At 40.3% G+C, this 22,008-nt stretch overlaps 1 protein-coding gene across 5 annotated transcripts; it reads left to right on the top strand.

Moving 5' to 3' along the window:
- The first annotated feature begins 663 nt into the window (after nt 1-663).
- On the top strand, nt 664-21,884 carry snphb (syntaphilin b). Of its 5 annotated transcripts, none has more exons than XM_086068884.1 (7): nt 664-887; nt 5,353-5,469; nt 6,533-6,685; nt 11,725-11,895; nt 12,621-12,728; nt 13,727-13,876; nt 13,979-21,884. In XM_086068884.1, exons 2-7 carry the CDS (start codon nt 5,420-5,422, stop codon nt 15,864-15,866), a joined length of 2,520 nt encoding a protein of 839 aa, XP_085925010.1. In that variant the 5' UTR covers nt 664-887; nt 5,353-5,419; the 3' UTR covers nt 15,867-21,884. The 5 variants fall into 5 exon arrangements, with proteins under 5 accessions (XP_085925010.1, XP_085925011.1, XP_085925012.1 ...); XM_086068885.1 differs by having other exon boundaries at nt 664-899; XM_086068886.1 differs by lacking the exon at nt 6,533-6,685.
- Nucleotides 21,885-22,008: the final 124 nt, after the last annotated feature.

The raw sequence follows: 22,008 nt of genomic DNA, 5'->3' as shown, positions 1-22,008 counted from the left end.
ACAAAGGACCAATGACATGGATAATGAACACAGAACATGAAGTTATAGAAGTGTAAGAAAGGAAAGAATGGTGGTCGCTATCATTCAAGCAGTTTGGATTGCAACAGCACTGTAGATTTCCTGCTCAAGTTAAACGTATGCTTCCCTATTTTCGTATTTTCTGATCGTTTGTTACAATATATTGCTATGTTTGGATTTTTGGAATATGTTATATTGCTTGATCTGAAAAAAACAAATAATTAAATTCATATGAAGAACCCACTCGTGATGGCTGAGAGCGGGTCCCGCATGCAGATACTTTCATTTTATCTGTATTAAATCTTTTTGTACTTTAAATGCTTTTTTTTGTAGTGTGGTGAACAAGTATAGCCGCTGTGTAATGTCATGTATGTTTATGGAATGTCTTGTTGTGTTTCAGGAATTTGTCATTAACTGAAACAGTTTCGCCCTGCTAAAAAATTATTTATTTATTTAGCGGGGGGCGTTCATAAATGAATGTCTCCTCACCAAAATCCTCACCTCAACAGAATTTACATGATACAAAGAGTAAAATGAAAATCATCTGTAAAAGCGCCGCTGCCTGCACAATTTGATGTCATCATTTCCCTTTAAATGCTGTGACGTAGCGTGACGCGGATGTCTCCATCCACAATCCCCCGTGTACTGCTTGTGTGCATCCATCCGTCCAGTGCACATCTTGCCTCCTCCCCTCTCCTCTTTTGAACCACTCCTCCTTCTCCTCCTTCTCCCCCTCCTGTGCTATTTGTGCTAACATCCCTTCTGCATCCTGCAGAGCTGTCAGCCACGGGAAAACATCCTCCAAATATGGAGCCCCAGCAGCCGAGGGAGGACTAACGCAACGTACGCAGAAGTGGGGGAGTCAGCTGGTAAGAAGCCCGGTGCGTGATTTTATCATCGGAAGCACCAGCACTGCGGTGTAACTGGATTGTGTGTGCGTGTATGTGTGTGCATCAAGGACACGACTTAAATGTACACACCCAGGGTGCATGTTTTATTTTGGAAGCACTCAACGGCACTCTCGCTCTGTCAGTTTATTTTGAAAGGGGGGGGGGTAGTCAGTTTATTTTGAAAGGGGGTGGGGGGTGCTGTCTCATTAACACGCATGTTAAAGCTCAATCTGCTTTCAAGCGTTCAGACAGGCACACCATTATACAAATATAGGGTTGCTGAAGAGGCCGTGCAAACACAGTACACACCAGTAGTAGCACACCGAGCGACGTCCATGTTAGCAGGCCCCGAAGTCGTGACAGATTTCCTGGCGCAGCAGTTTGACCTTGCAGTATTTCTGCCACTGGGGACACAACACCTGACTGATGACATAAAAAAAAGTGAGTACCAATTATGATTTGAATGCAAAAGGTGCTAAGGCAGAAATAACTACAAAAAAAGAAAGAAAACATTGCTGTTTAATGCATCAAAACACATCATTGCAATATTCAGATGCCATGGAAACATGGCTTCTAATGGCTGTAAGCAACATAGAACATGACTTGTGATGTAGATGCAGTGGAAGGCCGCTTGTTTCTTTTCTGTCTATGACCTTGACTACGGATCCCCTAAAGCTGTCAAGGTTTGACAAATATTTACCATACAGTATATTGCTGTAATGGTGGCCGTCCTGCTCAATAGAGTGTAACTGCACATCCACTACAGTAGGTGGCAGTGGCGTGCTCATTGTCAGAGAATGCGCCAGAGAGTGACACAACTGAGATGCAGTACATGTTAAAGCAGCATAAAGGGGTGAAAGAATCACATGAATCGGCATTTGCTGAAATAAAAAACATGTATTTTCCAAAAATGTATTAAAATCTGATGCACGTCGCATATCTGCCAATATGAGCACAGCATAAAGTGGATTTATTTAAGTGCTAAACAGTATCTGATGTGCGTGACTTGAAAAGTCAATGTAAATGGCAGTCCCCAAAAAATGAAATAAAAACGGTAGCATGTGGTGCTTAAACATGCTGTCTAAATCGGGCAAATAGACACCTCTTTTAAATACAGGCCGCTTTTCCCATCAGTGAAAAGAATGGCTACAGCTGTGCTTGAAAGTTGACATACCCTAAGGCAGGGGTCAGCAAGCTTTACTGTCAAAAGAGCCATTTTAACATTGTGTTACTCATGTTAAATAATAAAGTGTGCCCCTTTTACATATTGGTCCATCTAAATAAAATTGAATATCATGGAAAGGTTATTTACACAAAATAAATAACTTATTTGAGTTAATAAAGTTTTCAAGCTATTTTCAATACATTGGATTGGTTAGTTTGTAAAAATAATAATAATAATGATAAAATAAAATAACAGACCCGTGTGGGGACTAAAAATACTGGCAATAGCATCGATTCGTTGAAAAAATAGGAAACTCACCAAATTTGGACGTAGGATGTTTCTACCCAACAGTGACGATGGTTTATGCAGATTGACTACACATTGAGTGAAATATTTCATGACTGTATGTTTTAGAATTTGGAGGATCATAGCGTCCAGCTAAAAAAAAATCTAAATTATTCTCCATCGCAATAAATGTTTTATTCCTGCTCCTTTTTTTTTATGTGCCAAAGTTATTCTACAGTACAGTACTCCAATTTAGCATTTACTGATATATTCCATATAAAACCCAAATATCATGAAAAATACACTTTAGTGGCTGTGAGGAATCACAAGGAGGGCATCAGAACAATCTTATTAGATGCTTCAATCTTTTCATGGTTTTGAACATCATCCAGGTTGCTATGTCAACAACAAAATAATTAATCATGAACTCTTTGGTGGAAGCAAGTGAAGTTGATGGCATTAAAATGTGTCATGCATAAAAGTGAAGCAAACAGCAGAAATGTTCTGTTTAAAAGGGGGAATCCCTCCACGGCAAATCTACTATTTATCTTGGAAAGATGAATGCGGCATCATGCTGAATGATGACAGATGAAGCGAAAGAGGATACACGTGTAGTCTCCGCCCACGGGCTATTTACGGGATTGTGGATATTGATTTCCAGCGTTTTGCCTGTTTAGTCCACACATCTTTGTAGTGCAATCATGTCGGCTGCACCACCTACATCGTATCGCTGACCCTCATTAATCACTGTACAGTATGTCTGAATGACCTTGTTAGTTAGACATGTTAGTCATGTCACATGAGAGGTATGCAAAGTGAAGCAAAATATTGAGTTTTTTTTTAAAACAGCTCCCAGGTGTCTTCATAAAAAAAATCTCTGTATTCATTGGTCATAATACATACTTACAGTAGATTTAATATCCACTTGTAAAACTCTGGTTGAAGCCACACACTCTTTTTCTTGTATGCCCCATCACCTTGTACTGCCAATACAGAGTATGTTTGTGTTAACATGATAAATAGGAGCGGAACGAGGGTGTTGCAACTAGGCTAGGGCTACTTGTTCGGAAGCAGCCCAGCGTTTGAAAGGTAAAGGGATCCCCCATGAAAACAAATTGTAAATGCAGGGAGTTGTGCACGTGGCACATGCAGTGGCAACATATCTGTTTTAATGTTGCTTTCATTATTTTAGCCAAACGGAAATATTATTAAAAGCTCACGAGATACCCTTCGTAGTTGCACAAATGAAGGGTGAAGCTGACTGTGCAGTCTGTGTGGAGAATGACTCATCATCGTTTCAGTCTGATGAGATGTAGAGAGATGCAGTGCTGCATTCAGCCTATTCTGTTAAAGTGGTACCTTCAAATTCTGCCACAATACACTCCAATTTTGTTGATTTCAGACCAATATTTGCCTTGGGTATCAATCATATTAAAAAAAAAAAAAATCCATTGAGTCCAATGAGTGGCCTTCACAATCTAGTAAAATTTTAATATTATAATGCAAAGATAAGTGTACACTAACCATTCTCATATCCATATGATTATAATACACATATTCAACGATCATGAAATTCATTCTATTGAGCACAGTAGTATATAAACACTAAAATATACATTTTAAAAAAATTTAACTTTTTTACACATGAAAATCACTCTTTGTCTGAATTGTGTTGCTCCCTCTGGTGTGTATGCCTCTGACTATGCGGAATGTGACACAGGCGGAGTTGATGGATAATTTAGTGAAACGTTGTAGACCATCAGCAAACTAAACGAAAGATGAAGCTAAACTCCAAGTTCCAAGTATTGTCTCAAATCACAGAAAGACTGTTAATGTGTTACTGGAGTGTTTGTGTTAAACAATTATTTGATGCATGTGTTGAAATAACTGCAACAGTGATACGCATTTCTGTTCGCAATTCTTTTCCAAATGAATGTTAGCATTAAGCTAGCAGACTTAAGGTACGCTAATGATAATGGCAGTGATGCTGCATTGAAAGTACTCTGAATGAACATTTGTGGCGCTCACATATATACTTATACGATATTTAATGTTTGTCAATTTTACATTTAGCTGGGAGTAAACAAAATAAATACATGTATGCACAGTAAGTACTTCTTTTTAAGAAAAGCAAAAATTAGCCAATAACGCAAGGCTCCTGGTATTGGGGAAACTCCACACCAAAAAAAATAGCACTTTTGGTGAAGGGGTATGTACACACAAGTGACATCTTAGGCATCTTATCTCATGCACAAGGACAGCATTTACCCGAGCTACAAGCAGCAGTCACCCTTGAGCCGAACATGTCTCGTACCAGTCATACCACAGTGGTTGCTAATGCCCTTGTCTAACTGGGCCCAAGTTGAGCATTCATTATTTCTCTAATAGCAGCTAGCATGAGGAGCTTACGTAGCGGTCTATATCTTCACTTGCCGTGCTGCTTCATGTCAAATAACATAAAGAGATGGACAGCAGTAGTAGTAGTAGTAGCTTGATGCTAGCTTCGAATGAGGTCTAGTGAGGCATGGTATGCTCATGTAGACATTCCATGTTCACAAATCATTTGCACTTTTTGGGCATATTTGGCATTGTATTTTTGTACAACTTTTGGGGTGTTCAAGTAATCACTGCATCCAAATCACATGTACCCTTCTCATTATTGGGTCCAAGAAACTCAATTTGGGCTATTAAGCAGATGTTGGACAGAGCAACGGACTATGGCAATTATGTATATATTTATGAATTGTACTGGACCAGCCAATTAAAGCCACCTCTCATCTTGCTTTAGCGCTAACGTTGGCACTAGTGCTGTTGTGTGCAGTGTTTAAGGCAAGACTGTTAGCTTGACTCAGCATGCTGAAGACCTCCGGTAGCTGATTGCGGCAGTGTGTGTATGTGTGTGTTGGGGTTGAGTCCAAAATTCAGACATTTGAGTCACTCAGTGGCTTTTCTTTTCTTCTTGGGACTTTTCTTTGACATCTTCTTTTCAACCAGGCTCTCGTCAGCTGAATAAGAGGACGGTGAGAACAGCAGGAGCTCGACTGGGAGACTGCCCGGCCTCATGTCTGCCCCTGCTCCAGCCAGTCGGAGGTCTGCATCGGGCTCTCGCCGGTAAGTTGTCAACAGACTAAATTATATCGATTTACACACAATGCATACAACGTAATTGTATTGTACATGGGGAAGCCTCGGGGGGGTATTGTAGTTTGTATACGCATGCTACTGCTGTGTTTGTGTTGAACTTAACAGTTGTTTGATGGCTTAAAATGGCTGCGCAATAGTGATGCTAATTTAGCTGAGTTAATGGAGTTTCCCATTGTTTCTTAGCATTATGCTAGCAAATCCATGAGTTAATGATAATCACAGTGCCCATTTCTTACAAATGATCAGCTTGAAGCAATAACACTGGTTACATTCTGATGTGGAAAATATGTCACCTGGTCTGAATATACTGCCACCAAAGACAAAGACATTTCTGGCAACCTATTCATTAATATGACAATATTTAATTAGCTGCGTTTCATTAGAGGGTCAGCCACAAGGCTGACTCAGCCCTCTCTCTGTCTTCCTTTGATTGAGTCAGCTGTTTGTCCAACTTGATTTGTTTCTATCCAGTCTCGCCATGTCAGCTGAGGAGTTGCGGTTTTGATAATGTGATGACGAGTTTGAAATCTGTCTGGTGGTCACCTGGTGGACGCCTCCCACCTGCTGACCACTAACAGCTAGGCTGTTTATGATGATGTTTTTCCTGCAGGCATACTATCAATTTGATTTATTGCATATAATAAACTGCAAATATTAGTAAAATAATAATGAATATATTAAAAATAAATCATGATAAAGCAATTTAACATGTATTATATTTACATTTTCATTTATTTGCCAACTAATTGATTCATTAATTTGCATATATTTTGCATTTATTTACCTAATTACTACCTGGTCATGTGTGACCCTCGAGAACAAATATTTGCCCACCCCTGCTCCAGTTTTTATCGGCATTGCATACATGACTCTGCATTCATTGTTGCACATTTGTCAACAAGTCATGTGGCTCTGGGTGCACACAACAACAATAAGGGAATCGTTGTGGTAATGCCATGGCAACAAGCATCTACAGATGGCTCAACACGTTGCTTTGGTGTCCTCCTCTTTCTCATCTCTCCTCTCTCAGATTCAACCCTCTGAAGGCACTGCAGCCCAAACGTCGCTTGCAGCAAATACTGGCCTCCTCGCCCGTCCCGGTCCCCAGGCCGGAGTCCGGGTCGGGGGGGGCCGCACCGGTTGCCACGGCGCCGGTAGCCATTCCGGTGCCGGCGCCCCCTGCGTGAGAAAAAACTCAGTTACCCTCTCAGAGAGCATGCGCCATAGCCGCTGCAGCTCTGGCATGCGTTGTTGAGTGTGCTGCCACGCTGATCTGGGATCAGGGTTTCCCCCCTCAGACTGTACAGATTGGATGCAGATTCTTTTGTAGGATTCTGAATCATTAGTAACCAATATGTAAACATTCAAATGAGATACAGTACCAACAGATTGGGACGCTGCTGTAACGCTCATCCTCCCTAGTGATGTGCTGCAAGAACCACGATGAGGGAAACCTTGAGCCACTCACTGTTGATCTACATGAGGTAGATCTGCACTTTAATGCTCAAGCATATCGATAAATGCTTGTGTTGAGCGGCTACACGCACTGTCCGGAAAAAACAGCTCTATTGTGTGGTGGAGACAAAACTGTGATCACTGGTGAGCAGTGGCGATTTTGCAGAACATGTTGCTTGACAGAATTCTGAAGCCGGTGAAAAAATACCATGAACAGAAGTGAGAGAACAGAGAGACGAGGCAGGAGCGCACACAAGGGAAAGTACTTGGAGATAAGTTGACTTTGTATCACTGCACTGTAATAAATATAAATTAAAAAGGGAAACAATTGGGGTTTTCTTATCACTTCACCTTAACCAGACCATCACTGTCCAAATTCTATACACTTATGTTTAAAATTATTTAAATGATGTTTTTCTTTGTTGAATGGCTATCTTTTAGCTGGGAAACACAAGCAAGTGGCAAGAGACTGTTTGGCAATTTGTAATGTAATCACAAATTTGAAAGCAAATTTAATTAATTTATATTTTCAAGAATTTATTTTTGGCATTCTGACAAAACATTATATAGAAAGCCCAAATTGTGTCATACTTTCTTCACATATTCAATGTTTAAATTTCTCCAAATGATATCCAGATTAAGTTAGCAGGATCTTTTTGAGTGGCGCAAATGATTAATAGAATTATTTTTTAATATTTGTCATTAATCTATAGCACGGGTCATCCACGTGGTGCCCCCAAGGACTACATAAGTAGTCTGTGGGTCTGTTCCAAAAATAGCTCAACAATGATGGGGCATTGTGATTTACTAGGAATGTTGTGCAAATGATCATTTGAAAAGTTCAAAACAAAGGAAGAGATTGTAAAGGAAGTATTGCATATTATCTGTTTCCCAAAAATCGTGAGAAATCATTAACATGTTTGGTGTATTCACATAGAATAAAAAAATGAATGTAATGAATTATTAATAACAACTAGACTTGTCACTATTAAATCTTTGTAGAATTCCTTTCTCTCTCTCTTTTGTTTTGTTTTTTGTGGTTCACCTAGCCGATTTTTCGACATCACAAATAATAACATATGATAACATTAATATGATTCAATGTAATTTGAGCAACTTTGTTATTTCAAATTTTTTTATCAAACTGCGGTAGACCTTCGAACTAATCAGTAGCCAAGAAGTAGTTCTCGGCTTAAAAAGGTTGGTGACCCCTGATCTAGACTCTAACACAGCGTCTTACAATCTTTTTGCTGCCTTCTTACATTTCCAACTCAATGATACACATCATGCAACAAATAAAAAATGTATGAGTCATTTGAAGTTTTTTAAATGTTTTCATTCAAAACACATGCAAAAATATAAAAGTTTTTCATTGGACGAATTCACAAATTCTGTTGTTAAATTTGAATATGAATTCAATGTATCGATGAAACTGAGTGATTACTGCCTCATAATTCTACACTACCATTTTTGGAGTTATTTCCGTGTCCCATGTGAATCTTTGAGATTGAGACCCTGCCGATTCTCCCAGTCCTTTCTCTTACCTGTTTTGCAGAGGAACACTCGGGAACCGATTCTTGACTTTCAAAACAATCTATTTTCATTTCAAAACGCCACTGCTGGTGATCACTGGTTCACAAAAGTTGCTCAGTCAACTCTGGAACGTGTCTCTTTCCATGGTTACTTTGGTATTGCTATTAACCGGCATTTTTTTTCATTTTCTTTTTCCTCTGACACTTTGCCTCTCGTGCAGCATGGTGGTATAGTGGTTAGCACGACGATTCTAAATTGTCATCAGGTGTGAATGTTAGCACGAATGGCTGTTTGTCCTTATGAGCCTCTGTGCCCGTTGGCTCGCTTTGCTCGTTTAATGATTTCATCTTAATGCGGAAGTCTGTATAGCTAGTGAGGTCCTCAAGATCACAGAAGAGATGTTGACTCAGCGTTCTGAACTCAACTTGAATCCAATGATGCTTTTTTTATATACTTATTTGCCTTTGCACAAGGTAAATATAGGTTTAAACGAAGTTATGTTACACAAGCTAGCATGTTTAGCCAGCTGAGCAAAGGTGGTTCGCTATGTGATCCCGTAGTCGCAACGTTTGCTGAGATTGTATGCCCAAAATTATTCATAGGCTACAATTTCTCAATACAGTGATAGCCAATGTTTTAAAAGTGTTCAAATGTTACAGATTAGATCAGGATCCTGTATAATAATCCGCTATATGCTCCTGGTCGCAACTGTGGTAAATTATTCAACATGGCTACATTGGAATTTCTACAAATGTAATTTGTATGAAGCCAAATGTAAGGGGGATGAGCAGCCTGTTACTTCGTCATGAAAAATTAATATATGAACATACTGTAAAGTAGTATGAGAGGGAAAAAGAAGTTAATGTAATGTACATTACACTAATAAATCATCTATTAGCTTGCTAGCCAGCATACAGCCTCTTCATTTCTGAACCTTGTTGAAGGTATTGAATCACATAAGTTTCATATGTGCATTCACCAAACCTTTTGTAATGGAAAAATAAAACTTAATTTATTATAATTATCATTTATTGTATAATTTTTTACTAAAAACATACATAGGCCTACTGTATTAGCAGTGCAGGAAATGAACCATGCATCAGTAGCAAACAAAATCAATGACTCGTTGCAGGTAAACCCATAGTTCAACAAAACTAAAGAAACGGAAACACAAATCACGTTACCCATTATCTCCTAAAGGGAGATACACTAAATAATTAAGTGACATTTAGCTGTGCATTCTGTAAACAATGTGTAGTCTGTAAACAATATACAGCTGTGAATTTCTTGGAGAAAGAATGAATGCTTAACTTGGGTCCAGTTGGACAAGGACGTTAGCAATCACTGTGGTATGAGTGGAACGAGACATGTTGGGCTCAAAGAGTGGCTGCGGTCTGTTGCTAGGGGAAAATGCTAGCCTTGTGTATTAGATAACATGCCTATGATGTCACATTTGAAGATATATAAACGGTGCTTTTCAGTAAACGAATGGACTCCCCACTCTCACAGTCACTCTCGGGTGGTTATTATGAGCCACAACAAATTTAGTAAACATTACTAGTAACATGCATTTTAAATGCTACGGGATCTGCTCTATAGCCATGCTAGCTGCTCAGTGCAAATGGGCATTTTATGAATAGACTGAGATTGTGAGTGAGATTTTCTAGCAAATTGCATGTCATGTCATAACACTGACAAAGAGCCAATCACAAGCTGAGATGTAAAAGATTGTGAGTAGGCTTTCCCCCAGCATGGATGGATCCTTTTTTTTTTCTTCTTCTTCTTTTTTTGTCACTCAGAAAGCAAGCAAGGAAGAAGCTGGGGAAATACCAAGTAGAACTTATTCTTTTTTTTGAGAGAGAGAATTTCAACTTAATATATGGAACTTCTTCATTACACGTCTGTTGAAGTTGAGTCACTTTTAAGTTACACTTTGGGGGAGAGTAAACGTGCCATTTTTGCATTCCTGGTCCTGTCAACATTGCTCTCTGAACATAACTTGCAAAGGAAGTGCAATGCAGGATGTTGAGTGTGGTTGTAAAATGACTTCACCTCTTTGCTTTGACAATGCTTTTAGAAATTGCCTCTTGTGGAGGCACTCAGCGTTTGAGTGCATCTTGATATTTATCATCTCAGTCCATGTCCACCAAAACATGAGTCTTTTTGCATGTAAATGCACATTAGGGCACTAAACAGGCCTCTGTGTGATTTCATTTGTCAATATTAGGTATCAATCAGCGTAGAGCAGCCAGGGCCAGCAAGATGTTTTTTCTTTTATTTTTTTTGTCAATCAGTCTCGATGTGTTGCTTTGTAAATCTAATCCGCCAAGGGCCTTCAAAATTGTTACTGCTGTCTGACTTAAAACTAATTAACTTAAACCACATTAGCTTGGAACTGTTGCCTTAACCAATCACATTTCAAATTTGGCTCACAGAGCCACAATGATGTCAGCATTAGTGATGGACAAATGAAGCTTCATGAAGCACTTGTGATATTTTTGTCTCCTCGAGATGACAATCTTAGTTTGAAGATGCAGTGGAAATGTAATCAATTTCCATTGCACGATCCTTTTTCTTTAAATCAAGAGCACCATATAGAGGAGTCAAAAATGATCGCAAGTGCTTCATGAAGCTTCATTTTCCTATCATTGGTCAGCATTGTTCTGTGGTTTGATTGGATGGTTAGGGCAAGTCAAGTAAGACACGTCTGTATTGATTCTCAACTGCCTCATTATACTGTTATCCACGGTTCATGGTTACCTACGGTAAGGGAAGAGCTTATTAGTTACTGATAAGCTAATTAGTTACTACTACATAAACCCTACAACACAATTTTGGCAAAACACACGCTATGCAAGAAACCATTAGATTTTGATGCAAATTTGGATCAAGGTTCATATAATTATTTTCATCATTCGTCATTACAGTCCACTTAATTTGGGTGTAAGTGGAAACTCCAGCTTCCACAGACAGTGCTGCAGCGGGAAATAAGCTTGCTGAGCACTTGTAAACTTTTACTGCCACCTACAGCACTGCTTTTTTTATGCCTGCAGTTGAGTTTTCACAAGATTTATTTTCTTGAAATTTTCGACCGTAAACCTGAAGTGTGGTAAATAAAATTCTTGTGTATTTGTGGACATAACCCAAATGAGTCATTGTGTTCTTAAAATGCACATCACATGGTCTCGTGTCCTGTGTGACCTAACGCCTTGTTATTTCTGCCTGGTGTGTCAGGTTTGACTATTGCAGGTTCATAGAGCTAGACTACGTCCCCATGGAGACAGGTTACATGGTGTCTATGCGCCCGACTAAAGGCTATGCATCCACTTCAAAAGGACACGCTTCCAACAAGTCCCCGGACCGTCATAGCCGTCCAACAAACTCCCCCTCTACCCCTCGCTCCCGGTCTGTCCAGAGCCCCTTCTCTGTGGTCCACACTCTGCAGCATGGGAATGATGTGACACATTGTACTGTGTGAATGATTCATTGCGTTGTTACATGTGAAACACATGTGGATGGCGTTACCACGTCCTCATATCCAGTCCGATCTGTTTTTCAGCTTCATTTGCAACTCCTATGTATTTCGTTTCCAAACTACAGTGGACACTCGTAACATGAACGCATCTGCGGTCAATTCTCTCAAAGGTTTTAAGGGGGGGGGAAATGGTTCAAAAGTTGTTGTTTTTTTTAACAGGTTTTTGGATTAGAATTCAAAGGAGAATAAATGAATATAACAGTAACAAAGCTAAAAAAGTAAAATATCTATTTTACTGATTCTTATTAGAGTTCTTATGGGGAAGAACCGAATAGCTTCGTGTTTGAGTGTCCAATGTATTCCACTGTTTGATCTTGTCCTGCTTTTCGTTTTCAGCCCATTCCAATACTTATTGGCTTTTTCACAACTCAAACCCATTCCAGTGCGTCCTTCTTTCTATTGTGGCCACAAATGTTCTTTAGTGGCAAAACTTAGCTTGTGTTTTTGTCTTATTTGTGTGATTGGACCTAACTCTTATTTGTCATTTGGCACTTTTTTCGTTGGCTCATCAGCTCATAGTTAACCCTCACCAGCTTGTGTGTAGGGTGTTTTTACCAGGAGGTAACAACATTTCATCTCTTCTTTTTGCAACCAGGCGGTCACCTGCAGGCCCCAGCAACAGGGATCCTTATGGCAATGCCTCCCTCAGTAGCAGCAGCAACTCCGGCTCTTGTAAAGGCAGCGACTGCAGCCCAACCAAAGGGTAAGAAGATATTTTCTTATACAGACTACATACAACTTCACGTACTAAACTGTACTGGTGTGTTGTCCAAACAAGGGACTATGTCTTACAGCTAGCTTCTTTAGGAACTTTATACACACATTCAGTAATGGGCAGTGCATTTCGGACGTCACCGGACCTTCAATGGGGACTTAAGTTATGTCATTCACCTCTTAATAACACCACTATCACACAAAGCAATATACAAAAATGCATTAGATGTATGCATGACATTATGGAAAGAGAAAGGTAGTTCACATATTTGAGGAACAATTCCATTATTACTAAAGAAAGAAATCAACTAAAGACATGACAAAAACCTAAAAACGTTATTAAACTATATGATAGTCACCAGAGATTTATAGACAAAATCTGATCAACCATCTGACACCAGCACTCGTGATACGGAAGGCTCTGGGAAGATTTCATTTACATGGCAACAGAAAAGCTGAAATCTGATTGGAAAATGAAGCGTTAACCAACAAATGACAGGAAGCTGCATAGCTATGACCCATGCATGAAACAAAAACAAAGGACAGTTAGCACAAATTCCTAAGTAGTCAATGTAGGTCAGTGCTTAATTTGTGTTTAGGTCAATCCTACTGTAACCAAAACCAAAATTGCACGTTTAAAATTGATGGATAGATGGACTACGTACAGTAAAAATTGTTCATTTGAATACAAAAATGAGAGAACACGAGCCATAAAGTGGTCAGATCATCAGTCAATACTAGTAAGGGAACTGGCTGGAAATGAACCAAACAATAGAGTGCATGTTTTTGTAACTGTTGAAGACAATTTAAAACCCTCTCCAAAGAAATCTTCAAACTGTTCTTGATTGTGATGTGAATCGAAGTTCCCAGAGAGAATCAATTCAAGCACAGAATTGAAACTCATAAACCAACCCCAAACACCACTATCAAAAAGCAATCATTTTGAAAATATATCACGTTTGTTTTCATGCATTTTGTGTCCCATAGACGTCATCAGAAGTACATATCATGTACTGACAACCACGGTATTCGGCCCCCGCCACCAGAACAATACCTCACACCTCTGCAGCAAAAGGAGGTGTGCATCCGCCACCTGCGGGCCAAGCTAAAAGAAACTATCACCACACTGCAAGACAGGTTAGCATTTAGAATTTACCCAAGGTTCTTCATTTCTACCTTTTCTCTCTAACAAATTTTTTATTTATGTGGTGACTTTTTTCCCCCATTTTACCTTCTTAGGGACACAGAGATAGATGAGTTAAGAGAAAAGCTTTACAGGATGCAGGAGGACTGGGTGGAAGAGGAGTGCCACCGCGTGGAGGCTCAGCTGGCACTGAAGGAGGCGCGACTGGAGATCCAACAACTTAAACAGGCCGTGGACACGGTCCGCGACAGGTTGAGCGATGCTGGGGGACTCAGCGGGGACATCGGGGTCCAGAAGTACTTTCAAGACATCACCACTCAAAACCACAAGCTTGAGAACCTGTTGCTCAACATGGAATTAGCTCAGGTGGGATTAGCCAAGGAGGGAGAAGCCATAGCAGGCCGTCGAACCCGCGTTGGGGGTTCGGCGCCAGCGTCAGTGTCTGGGGAAAGTCCAGGAGGGATACCAAAACCAGCAATAGGAGGAAGGGGGTCTTGTTCTTGTGATGGTTCGCCAGCCCGTTCTCTGACCCGTAGCTCCACCTACACCAAACTGAGTGAACAAGCAGAAAACCGAAATGGCAATGGCGCGGATTTTCCTTGTCTTTCAGCTGATGGCACTCAGGACAGTGGCTTTGTCTGCTGCGGGGAGAGCAGTAGTGTCCCGAGTCGGGCCGACCTGCTCCTAGAGGCCGCCTTCCTTTCTGAGGAAACAGCTTCATTGCTCAACTCCTACGCACAAACCTTTTCCCGCTCCACATCCAACTCTTTACCTCACACTTACTCCCAAACCTTACCTCGTTCGTTCCCTCACAACCTGTCACACTCGGTGCCCCACACTATGCCGCACTCCGCCACCTACGAGAAGCTGTGCTCGGGTGAACGCCTGCCAACATTTCGTTGTGGCTTAGGTGGAGGCAACTGTATGAACCACCCATGCTTGTCACACCATCACCTCTACCTACACCCCCTACACGAGACAGGCATTCAGACCGAGAGCTGTCCCATCCCAGCAACATCAGGTTGCCCATCAGACTTGGATACGATTGCTGAACAGCGTACCTTCAGATCCCAAGCCTGCAGCCCAACTTCAACTTGGATGTCAGATGAAGGAGAAGAAGATATAGACTCCATCACCACCACCACTTCTACAACCAGATCAACTGTCATGAGCACAGCCACAGAGCCGATTCCATTTTCCAAATTGCCTCGGGTTAATTCCATTCCGCGTTCTGCCACTGTGACCTGTTCCATGGAGAGTCCTACGTGTGAAGGAAAGGAAGAGGAAGAGGAAGAACCTGCTGCAGTGGACGATCGGGGTGAAATGCCAGGAGTCCAACCAACAGAAGTACAGCTGAAGACAGAGCCAGGAAATTTGGTGGGAGATCAGGAAGAATCAAAGGAGGTAGCACTTTGCATTTCGGCAGAAAGAAAGGAAGGCTTATGGATTGTCGAGGACAGACCATTTGTGGAAATAGCCAACAGTAACAAAATCCATCAAGCAGATGGCCTAATTCAGACAGAAACATCAGGACTGAGCCCATGTAGCCCAGAATCCCCACAAGGTGGAGAGCAACCTCACACCTCCCAGCCAAAACAATTTATTTCCAACGAAGAAAGCGCTGGTATCATCGCCGTGGGGGTGCACGACAGCGAAGATGACGAGGAGTCGGATGCTGAAGAGCAAGGAAAAGAAGGCGGTAGTGCAGCAGCAGAGGAGGGGGACTCCACCTCTGATCCTGGGACGGTACAGAAAAGCTACTGGAGTCGTCACTTCCTGGTGGATCTGTTGGCAGTGGCGATCCCCGTGGTGCCGACGGTGGCGTGGCTGTGCCGGGGTCCGGCTCGAGTCGGACAACCCATGTACCACATTGGGTCACTGCTGAGGGGCTGCTGCACTGTGGCTCTGCACTCGTTGCGCAGAGGAGGGGGGTTGAGGCATTACCCCGCAGGCGGGGGAGACCTTGGTGGATCTCAGATGTGAACATAGGTTCTTCTAAATTCCTTCCAGTAGGATGTTGACCATCACTATATGGCTTTGAATCGTGAAAAGTCTGGTGATACAGTCATGAAGGTCCTTCCCTGAGGGGAGCTTCAGAAAGACAAAATACAGGATCGTGTGGGAAAAGATTAAGTGACTGGGTTGTCGCAACCACTCGTCTAAGGCTACGGGGCTGAATGTGCTGATTGAACTGAATAATCAATACTTGGATGTTTAAATGCTGATTGTTTCGTTTTCAAATGCAGGGAATTTGCCGACTCGCCGAGGACTGGACCTAGCACTTTGTTGGATATGTACACAAAATTGTCTCTTGTAGACAATATAAAATCTATTCATTGAGTCAAATTCAAAACTCACGTCTCCCTTGTCCTTAAAGTCTTTAAAAAAAAAAATCCATATTCATTAACATTAGTCATTTGTGTTTTTCCACATTTAATGATACAACACTGCAATTAACTATAAACAAGCCCCAAAACAAAATCTCATGAAGCCATTGCAAATGGTATTGAAACCACATTTCCACCAAGCAGTCTAGTTTAGTCCATTTCAGCTCCGTGAGTTCACTGTGGTACCATTAGGAACAGTCAATCCAGAAGTGTCTTGTGTTTCCAGTGAGGGATCTTATTATGAAAGTGGTTTTCTGCGTTCTTTCCGACAGTCTCGTTGTCTTGCTAAAGGACACCTAGGGAAGAGCTTTTCCAGGAGACCAATTTTCCATATTTACAGTTGGTCGTTAAGAGTTTGGTCTACCGCTGAATTTGAAATTATGATCCTGTCGTCTTTAAGCCAAGGAGTAGTCACTGCAGTGTGTCTATCGTCGACCTTTGGGTATTTTACCACTGTGATCACAAAGTCAGAAGTGTGCCAACTTATCTTCTTCTTTTTTTTGTCTTTACCACTATTGGCAACAACAACAAATGAAATCTTCCTTCAACTGAGGTTAACTACTTCTTGGTGGAAATGGGCTTTCAGTGTCCCATCTTGTGACTTTTGGACATTTGCGGACATTTCCTGCACCTCTGCTTGTCCTCGTGCTGTTAAGTCTAAACTAACAACCTTGGTCAGATCATCATTTGAGCTGTTCCAAGAGAAACAACCTCAACATGCTAGATGATCGCTCAACCACAAACCTCTGCTTTGGAATTCTTTTTACACTACCGTATTTCCTCCAATAGTGGCTGTGGCTTTTTATTTGCTCCAACTGCAACTCGCACTGGGCATTTTAAAGCATTCATTTGGGAGGAGGCCTTTATTTGTTGAAGACAGACAACAGAGGATTGTTACTTCAGTTTTACATGGGAATGGAATGAGAACTGGCTAACATTATTGTATGTCTTTTTTTCTTAGTTCCTATCAATAATGTAGTGCAATTGGTAGGTGGAAGTCAATGTTCCCTGCTTATGTTTCTGCACATCACTTATGATCGATGCAGCTAACTAGCTAGCATTAGCACCTGGCATTAAATTGACAGTTAGTGTCAATAAGAGTGGAGGCCACTATTTGAGGTTATATGGTCACTTAATAGTCAGGTCCAGTGTCTGTTTCAAGTAAACAGTAGGTTTATTACGTCCCTGACATACAGTGTTTTGAGTTTGCGAACAGTGCGATGAACTAGCTTGTGCAGCTGCGTAACATTATGTCGTCGCTTGGCACAAGAAAGCTCACCGAGTCTCTGCCGTACATATCGTTTTTTATTCTATTGTTTATGTTTATTGCTAAGAAGCATTTGTCATACAAATATTTAGTGAAATGACGGTAAATAGGAATGGAACTCTGTTGTAAACTGAGGACCTCCTGCACGTGCGTTTCATTGCTGCTTTACCCTCCAACTTCAAGTGTCCAGTCCTCCATATACCCAGATACAAATAATACAATTGTGTCTTTGGGTAGAATTTCAGTGTCAATTATTCTTCCAACCCAAATACTTCCTCTGTCCATCCATTTTTTATCGCGCTTCACGTCGGATAAACTGCTGCAGTCTATCCATGCCGACTTTAAGCGAGAGGCGGGAAACACCCTGAACTGGCCGCCAGCCACAGTCAGGCACAGTGTCCACCATCCATATGCTTTCAATCCAAACTTGCACTTTCACTCTATAAGTTAAGTGTAGATAATAATAAATGTGTCTCCTACTATGGAACACTCTGCTGTACAGACCTAAAACCTCTGTTGTCTCGTTCAACTGTCACTCTGGACCATATATCCTCCAGTCAGTCACTTGGGGGGTAAAAAAATAAAAATAAAAGGGCAACTTGAGAACAAGTTCCTTCTGCTATGCATCTTAGTAGACATAGAATAAAGGTCAACATTGCACTTGCATTCGATGGACTGTTGGATGTGGAACACATTCCATTTGTTCAGATTTGTGCAGAAAGAAGTGACTCAGTAACTTGTGTGAATAGTTCAACTCACAATAAACACGAAAACAATTAAATGTGTACGTAGCAAGCCTTACCTTTATTGGCACTGTCGTCATCATGACCAATTTCCCTTTTGGTTTCGCATTCCTGATGACCTTCTGAAATGTTGTAAAGTATACACAAAAAAAAGCCTTGAAAATACGTATTAGGAGGTGAGCTTGTCCAATCGCATCTGTCTTGGCATTTTAAAGTCGAATTCCGAGTTGTTTCACCACCGAACTATGGGTTGCTGTAGCAAAATGCCTAAAAGGAGGTTTGGAGGTGTGATCTGGTTTTCTTGTGAATGGGTTTATTTTGTCACGATGTAAATATGTAAAGAGGAAAAAAAAGGGGGGGGGGGGACTAAAAAGCCAAATGATAAACATCTCAACACAAACAGTCTTACACCGAGTGAAATGTAATTTGAAGACAGAATAAGCAACATGAGTTTCTTTCTCTTTTGATTTGCACTATTGTTCACTTTATGAATTGTAAGCAATTACTTGAATTACTGCAGCTGTACAGTCGGCATACGCAGCGGAACTGGTTGTTCTGTACAGTTAAATGTAGAACCTCGTATAATACATTGCTTGTCTGATCATTTTAGCCTTTCAAACACAAACCAAAAAAACGTACCCTGCACGAATAAAAGTACTGAGACACATCTCTTCAGCAATCTGTCAAGTTATCGTCATTTTTGTGACAATTGTATCATCCAATTTTGCGAGAACAGGTTCGGAGAAGGTCAAGGAATGGCCGCGTGTCCCAATACTTTTGTCCATACAGTTTACACATTGGGACGCTGACGTACGACACAATGGTGGGAAAGAAGCTGCGGCTATGAAACATTGTGTAAGACATCGGGGACAATCATGATCATTTGGCATCCCAATTCTGTGGGCTTTGTGCAAGACATGAATGAATGAATGAATGAATGAGATTGCTTAATGTCTTCTCCAGTGAACTTGAGGATTGCAAGTGGTAATTAAATGGCATTGTCAATGTCATCAATCTAATGTATCTGTTCTTGAATGTAACCTCAAAGTTATTGTCCCATCAAAAGGTTCAAGGAGATATACGATGCATTTCCCACACGCAATTAGCAAACCGTTTCCAGGTGTGTCATGCTGTCGTGAGTACAATTTTCACATTCAAAGGGGGTGAAATGATGTTCAGATAAATGTTTAAAAAAATTAATAATTTTAAACACTCGCAGCCTGACTGGGAGTATAAAAAAAATAGGCTCCCACTGTTAACACCAATTGGTAAAAGCAATACGATGGTGCCTTGAGATATGACTGACCCGACTTTTTTTCAATATGAGCCTCCATTCAGCTGATTTTTCCATTCAAATGTATTTTTTGCTTTGACTTGCAAGCACAAACTTGTATGCTGGTAGTAAGTAGCAGTCAAACAAACAATGAGACAAAGACAATTATGCGTGTATTTAAAACAACCACATGTTGGTCTGCTAGCGTAATGCTAATGCTAACACATCATGGGAAATACCATGGTGTTTTAAGCAACAGATATTTGAACACAGAATAGCAACCAAGATAGACAGATTAATTGACTGTAACAACGCTCACAGTTGTATATTCTTTATCCTCTGTGAAGTACAACTAATATTAATGCTGCAAAGTTGCGACATCTCTGTTTTCTTGTATCTCGTCTGCGGTGCAGAATTCCCATTTAAAAACACGTTACAATTTTTGAGGAGAGAGTGCGGCCGAAACGGATTTATAACATTATTATTTAAATGTGTGTAAATTAATTTGTATCTCAAGGCACCACGATTTAGTTGAAATCGTACCTATAAAGAGCAAAAAGAAATCAATCACAGTTATGCTAAGACATAACAATTAATCAATGAACTTATAAACTTATATTGGTGTCATGCACAACATTAACATTTTTAATCATCACACAAGTGTAAAAAGAAGACGAATTGGAATAAGTATGGAAAAAAAAAGCCCCGCTTAGCGGCAGATGTTTTTGCCTGAAACTTTAGAGGCCGATTTTTCCCGAATTCCAAACAACTTCAGAGGTTGCGCCGCATATTCATTTCAGAATTCATGAACATTGTTGAGAGTTTTATTCAAGAGTAAATATTAATATTATAAAGTATTTTTCAACTTCCGCCCCTCATAGCCATATACCGCACCCACTGTAACCGACCAGGCCACTCAGTTGATGTGGGTTACGTTGCAAGAAAAAGCCTTTGAATCTCCTGTCATTGTGCCGCTTCATGACGACATGCGTTTCCTTATGCAGTCAAGCAGATGTTGTTACGGAGCCTTCACACGTGGAATACAATTCCAATTCCAACGCATGATTAATGTCACCAAGGGTTCTTATTTATTTTTGTTATGTAATTAAAACATGGTATTGACGGTTAAACAAACCCAAAAATACAATTCACTGTTGCTGATCCTACTTCCATTTAACTCAGTGTTGTGTATCAAGTGTCAGTTAAATTGACAACAGTAGTTGGAAATTAAAATGGTAAAGGCAACATATGATTTTTAATTTTTGATTGGACTTGAAACAATACTTGCGCAGCTCCATGGAATAGTTATAAGCATAAAAACAGCATTAATATTAAACTTGAAATAGTTTTAATTGCATGAACGTTGAAACGGAAAAAAAATACCAAGTTGATTGACCAATTCCTTTCGTATTCAACAAAATGCAGTTGCTTTGAACCACTGACAGACACCTGATCTGATCTTCTTTTCTTTTTTTCCCCCATTTTTACTTTTTGTGAGAATCAAGTTATTTCTGTGACCACTGCGCTTTTTTCTTTCATGAACAGAAGGATTTCAACAATCGTGTCCACTCTTCATGTAGTGCAAGTGTGTCCAAATAAATCTTGTCGGGACTCAAGTTTATAGTTTGATGACTGGATATATTGCATATGATGTTTATTTTCTAAATTTCAACATTTTGTCTGGCTTCTGCTTTGCAAGTGACAATGTGCCTCGTACAGACTTCAATCGCTGATAATCCAATTCCTTTCAAATGTGATGTGCAAGTATGGGATTGTTAGTTCCATTATGCCGTATAATAATGCCTCTTCAAATCATGATTCTCAATAGAATTGATCTTTCCCCCTTAAAGTTAAAAATATATATTTTTACTTCCGTATTTTCATACTCATTATGTTTTGCAATTAGATGTGCTATTTTCTTTGCCAGTAGTTTGCTATTGTCTGTCCCACAATGTCTCCAGCTCCACTTTAGTGACATTTGCCACTATAGGTAACAAACAATACATACGACACATATTTATAATGACATGTTTGTTTGTTTTTGGAAAGACAGATTGGAGCCAGGTGTGCGTTTTTGTCAATATTATGTCTATTGCTGTCATTTTATTTGGTGCTTATGTATGTACTTGTATGAATGTACTGTATTTCTTCTAACATACCACTGAGGACATCCAGTGGCTTTGCGTAAGGACATCAATGCTGTATATTGGAAACGTGTATAATGTAAGACTATTTGAATTGCAATAGTGTGTACAGTCATGCATACGCATGAGTAGGCGACACTCACATTAAGACCAAACGCTCCAAGACATTAAAACAGCATGGAGGAAATTGTTGTCGTCTAATCATTCTGATTCTGTGCTTACAACTCACCTATTCATAGTGATGGGAAAATGAAGCTTCATGAAGCACTTGTGATATTTTTTGACTCCTCTAGATGGCACTCTTGGTTGAA

Source organism: Leptonotus elevatus, chromosome 2 (assembly GCF_054856555.1).
Source record: "Leptonotus elevatus isolate MCC_2025b chromosome 2, RoL_Lele_1.0, whole genome shotgun sequence".
Taxonomy (NCBI): Eukaryota; Metazoa; Chordata; class Actinopteri; order Syngnathiformes; family Syngnathidae; genus Leptonotus; species Leptonotus elevatus.
The sequence above is the reverse complement of the archived record's forward strand: the minus strand, read 5'-3'. Positions and strand labels throughout refer to the sequence as shown.

Excerpts from the sequence above, each read along its gene's own strand:
- snphb (XM_086068884.1), top strand. The coding sequence starts at position 5,420 with ATGTCTGCCCCTGCTCCAGCCAGTCGGAGGTCTGCATCGGGCTCTCGC. Across the intron at positions 11,896-12,620 it reads CCCTCTACCCCTCGCTCCCG|GCGGTCACCTGCAGGCCCCA; the intron begins GTCTGTCCAGAG and ends TTTTGCAACCAG. Across the intron at positions 13,877-13,978 it reads ATCACCACACTGCAAGACAG|GGACACAGAGATAGATGAGT; the intron begins GTTAGCATTTAG and ends TTACCTTCTTAG.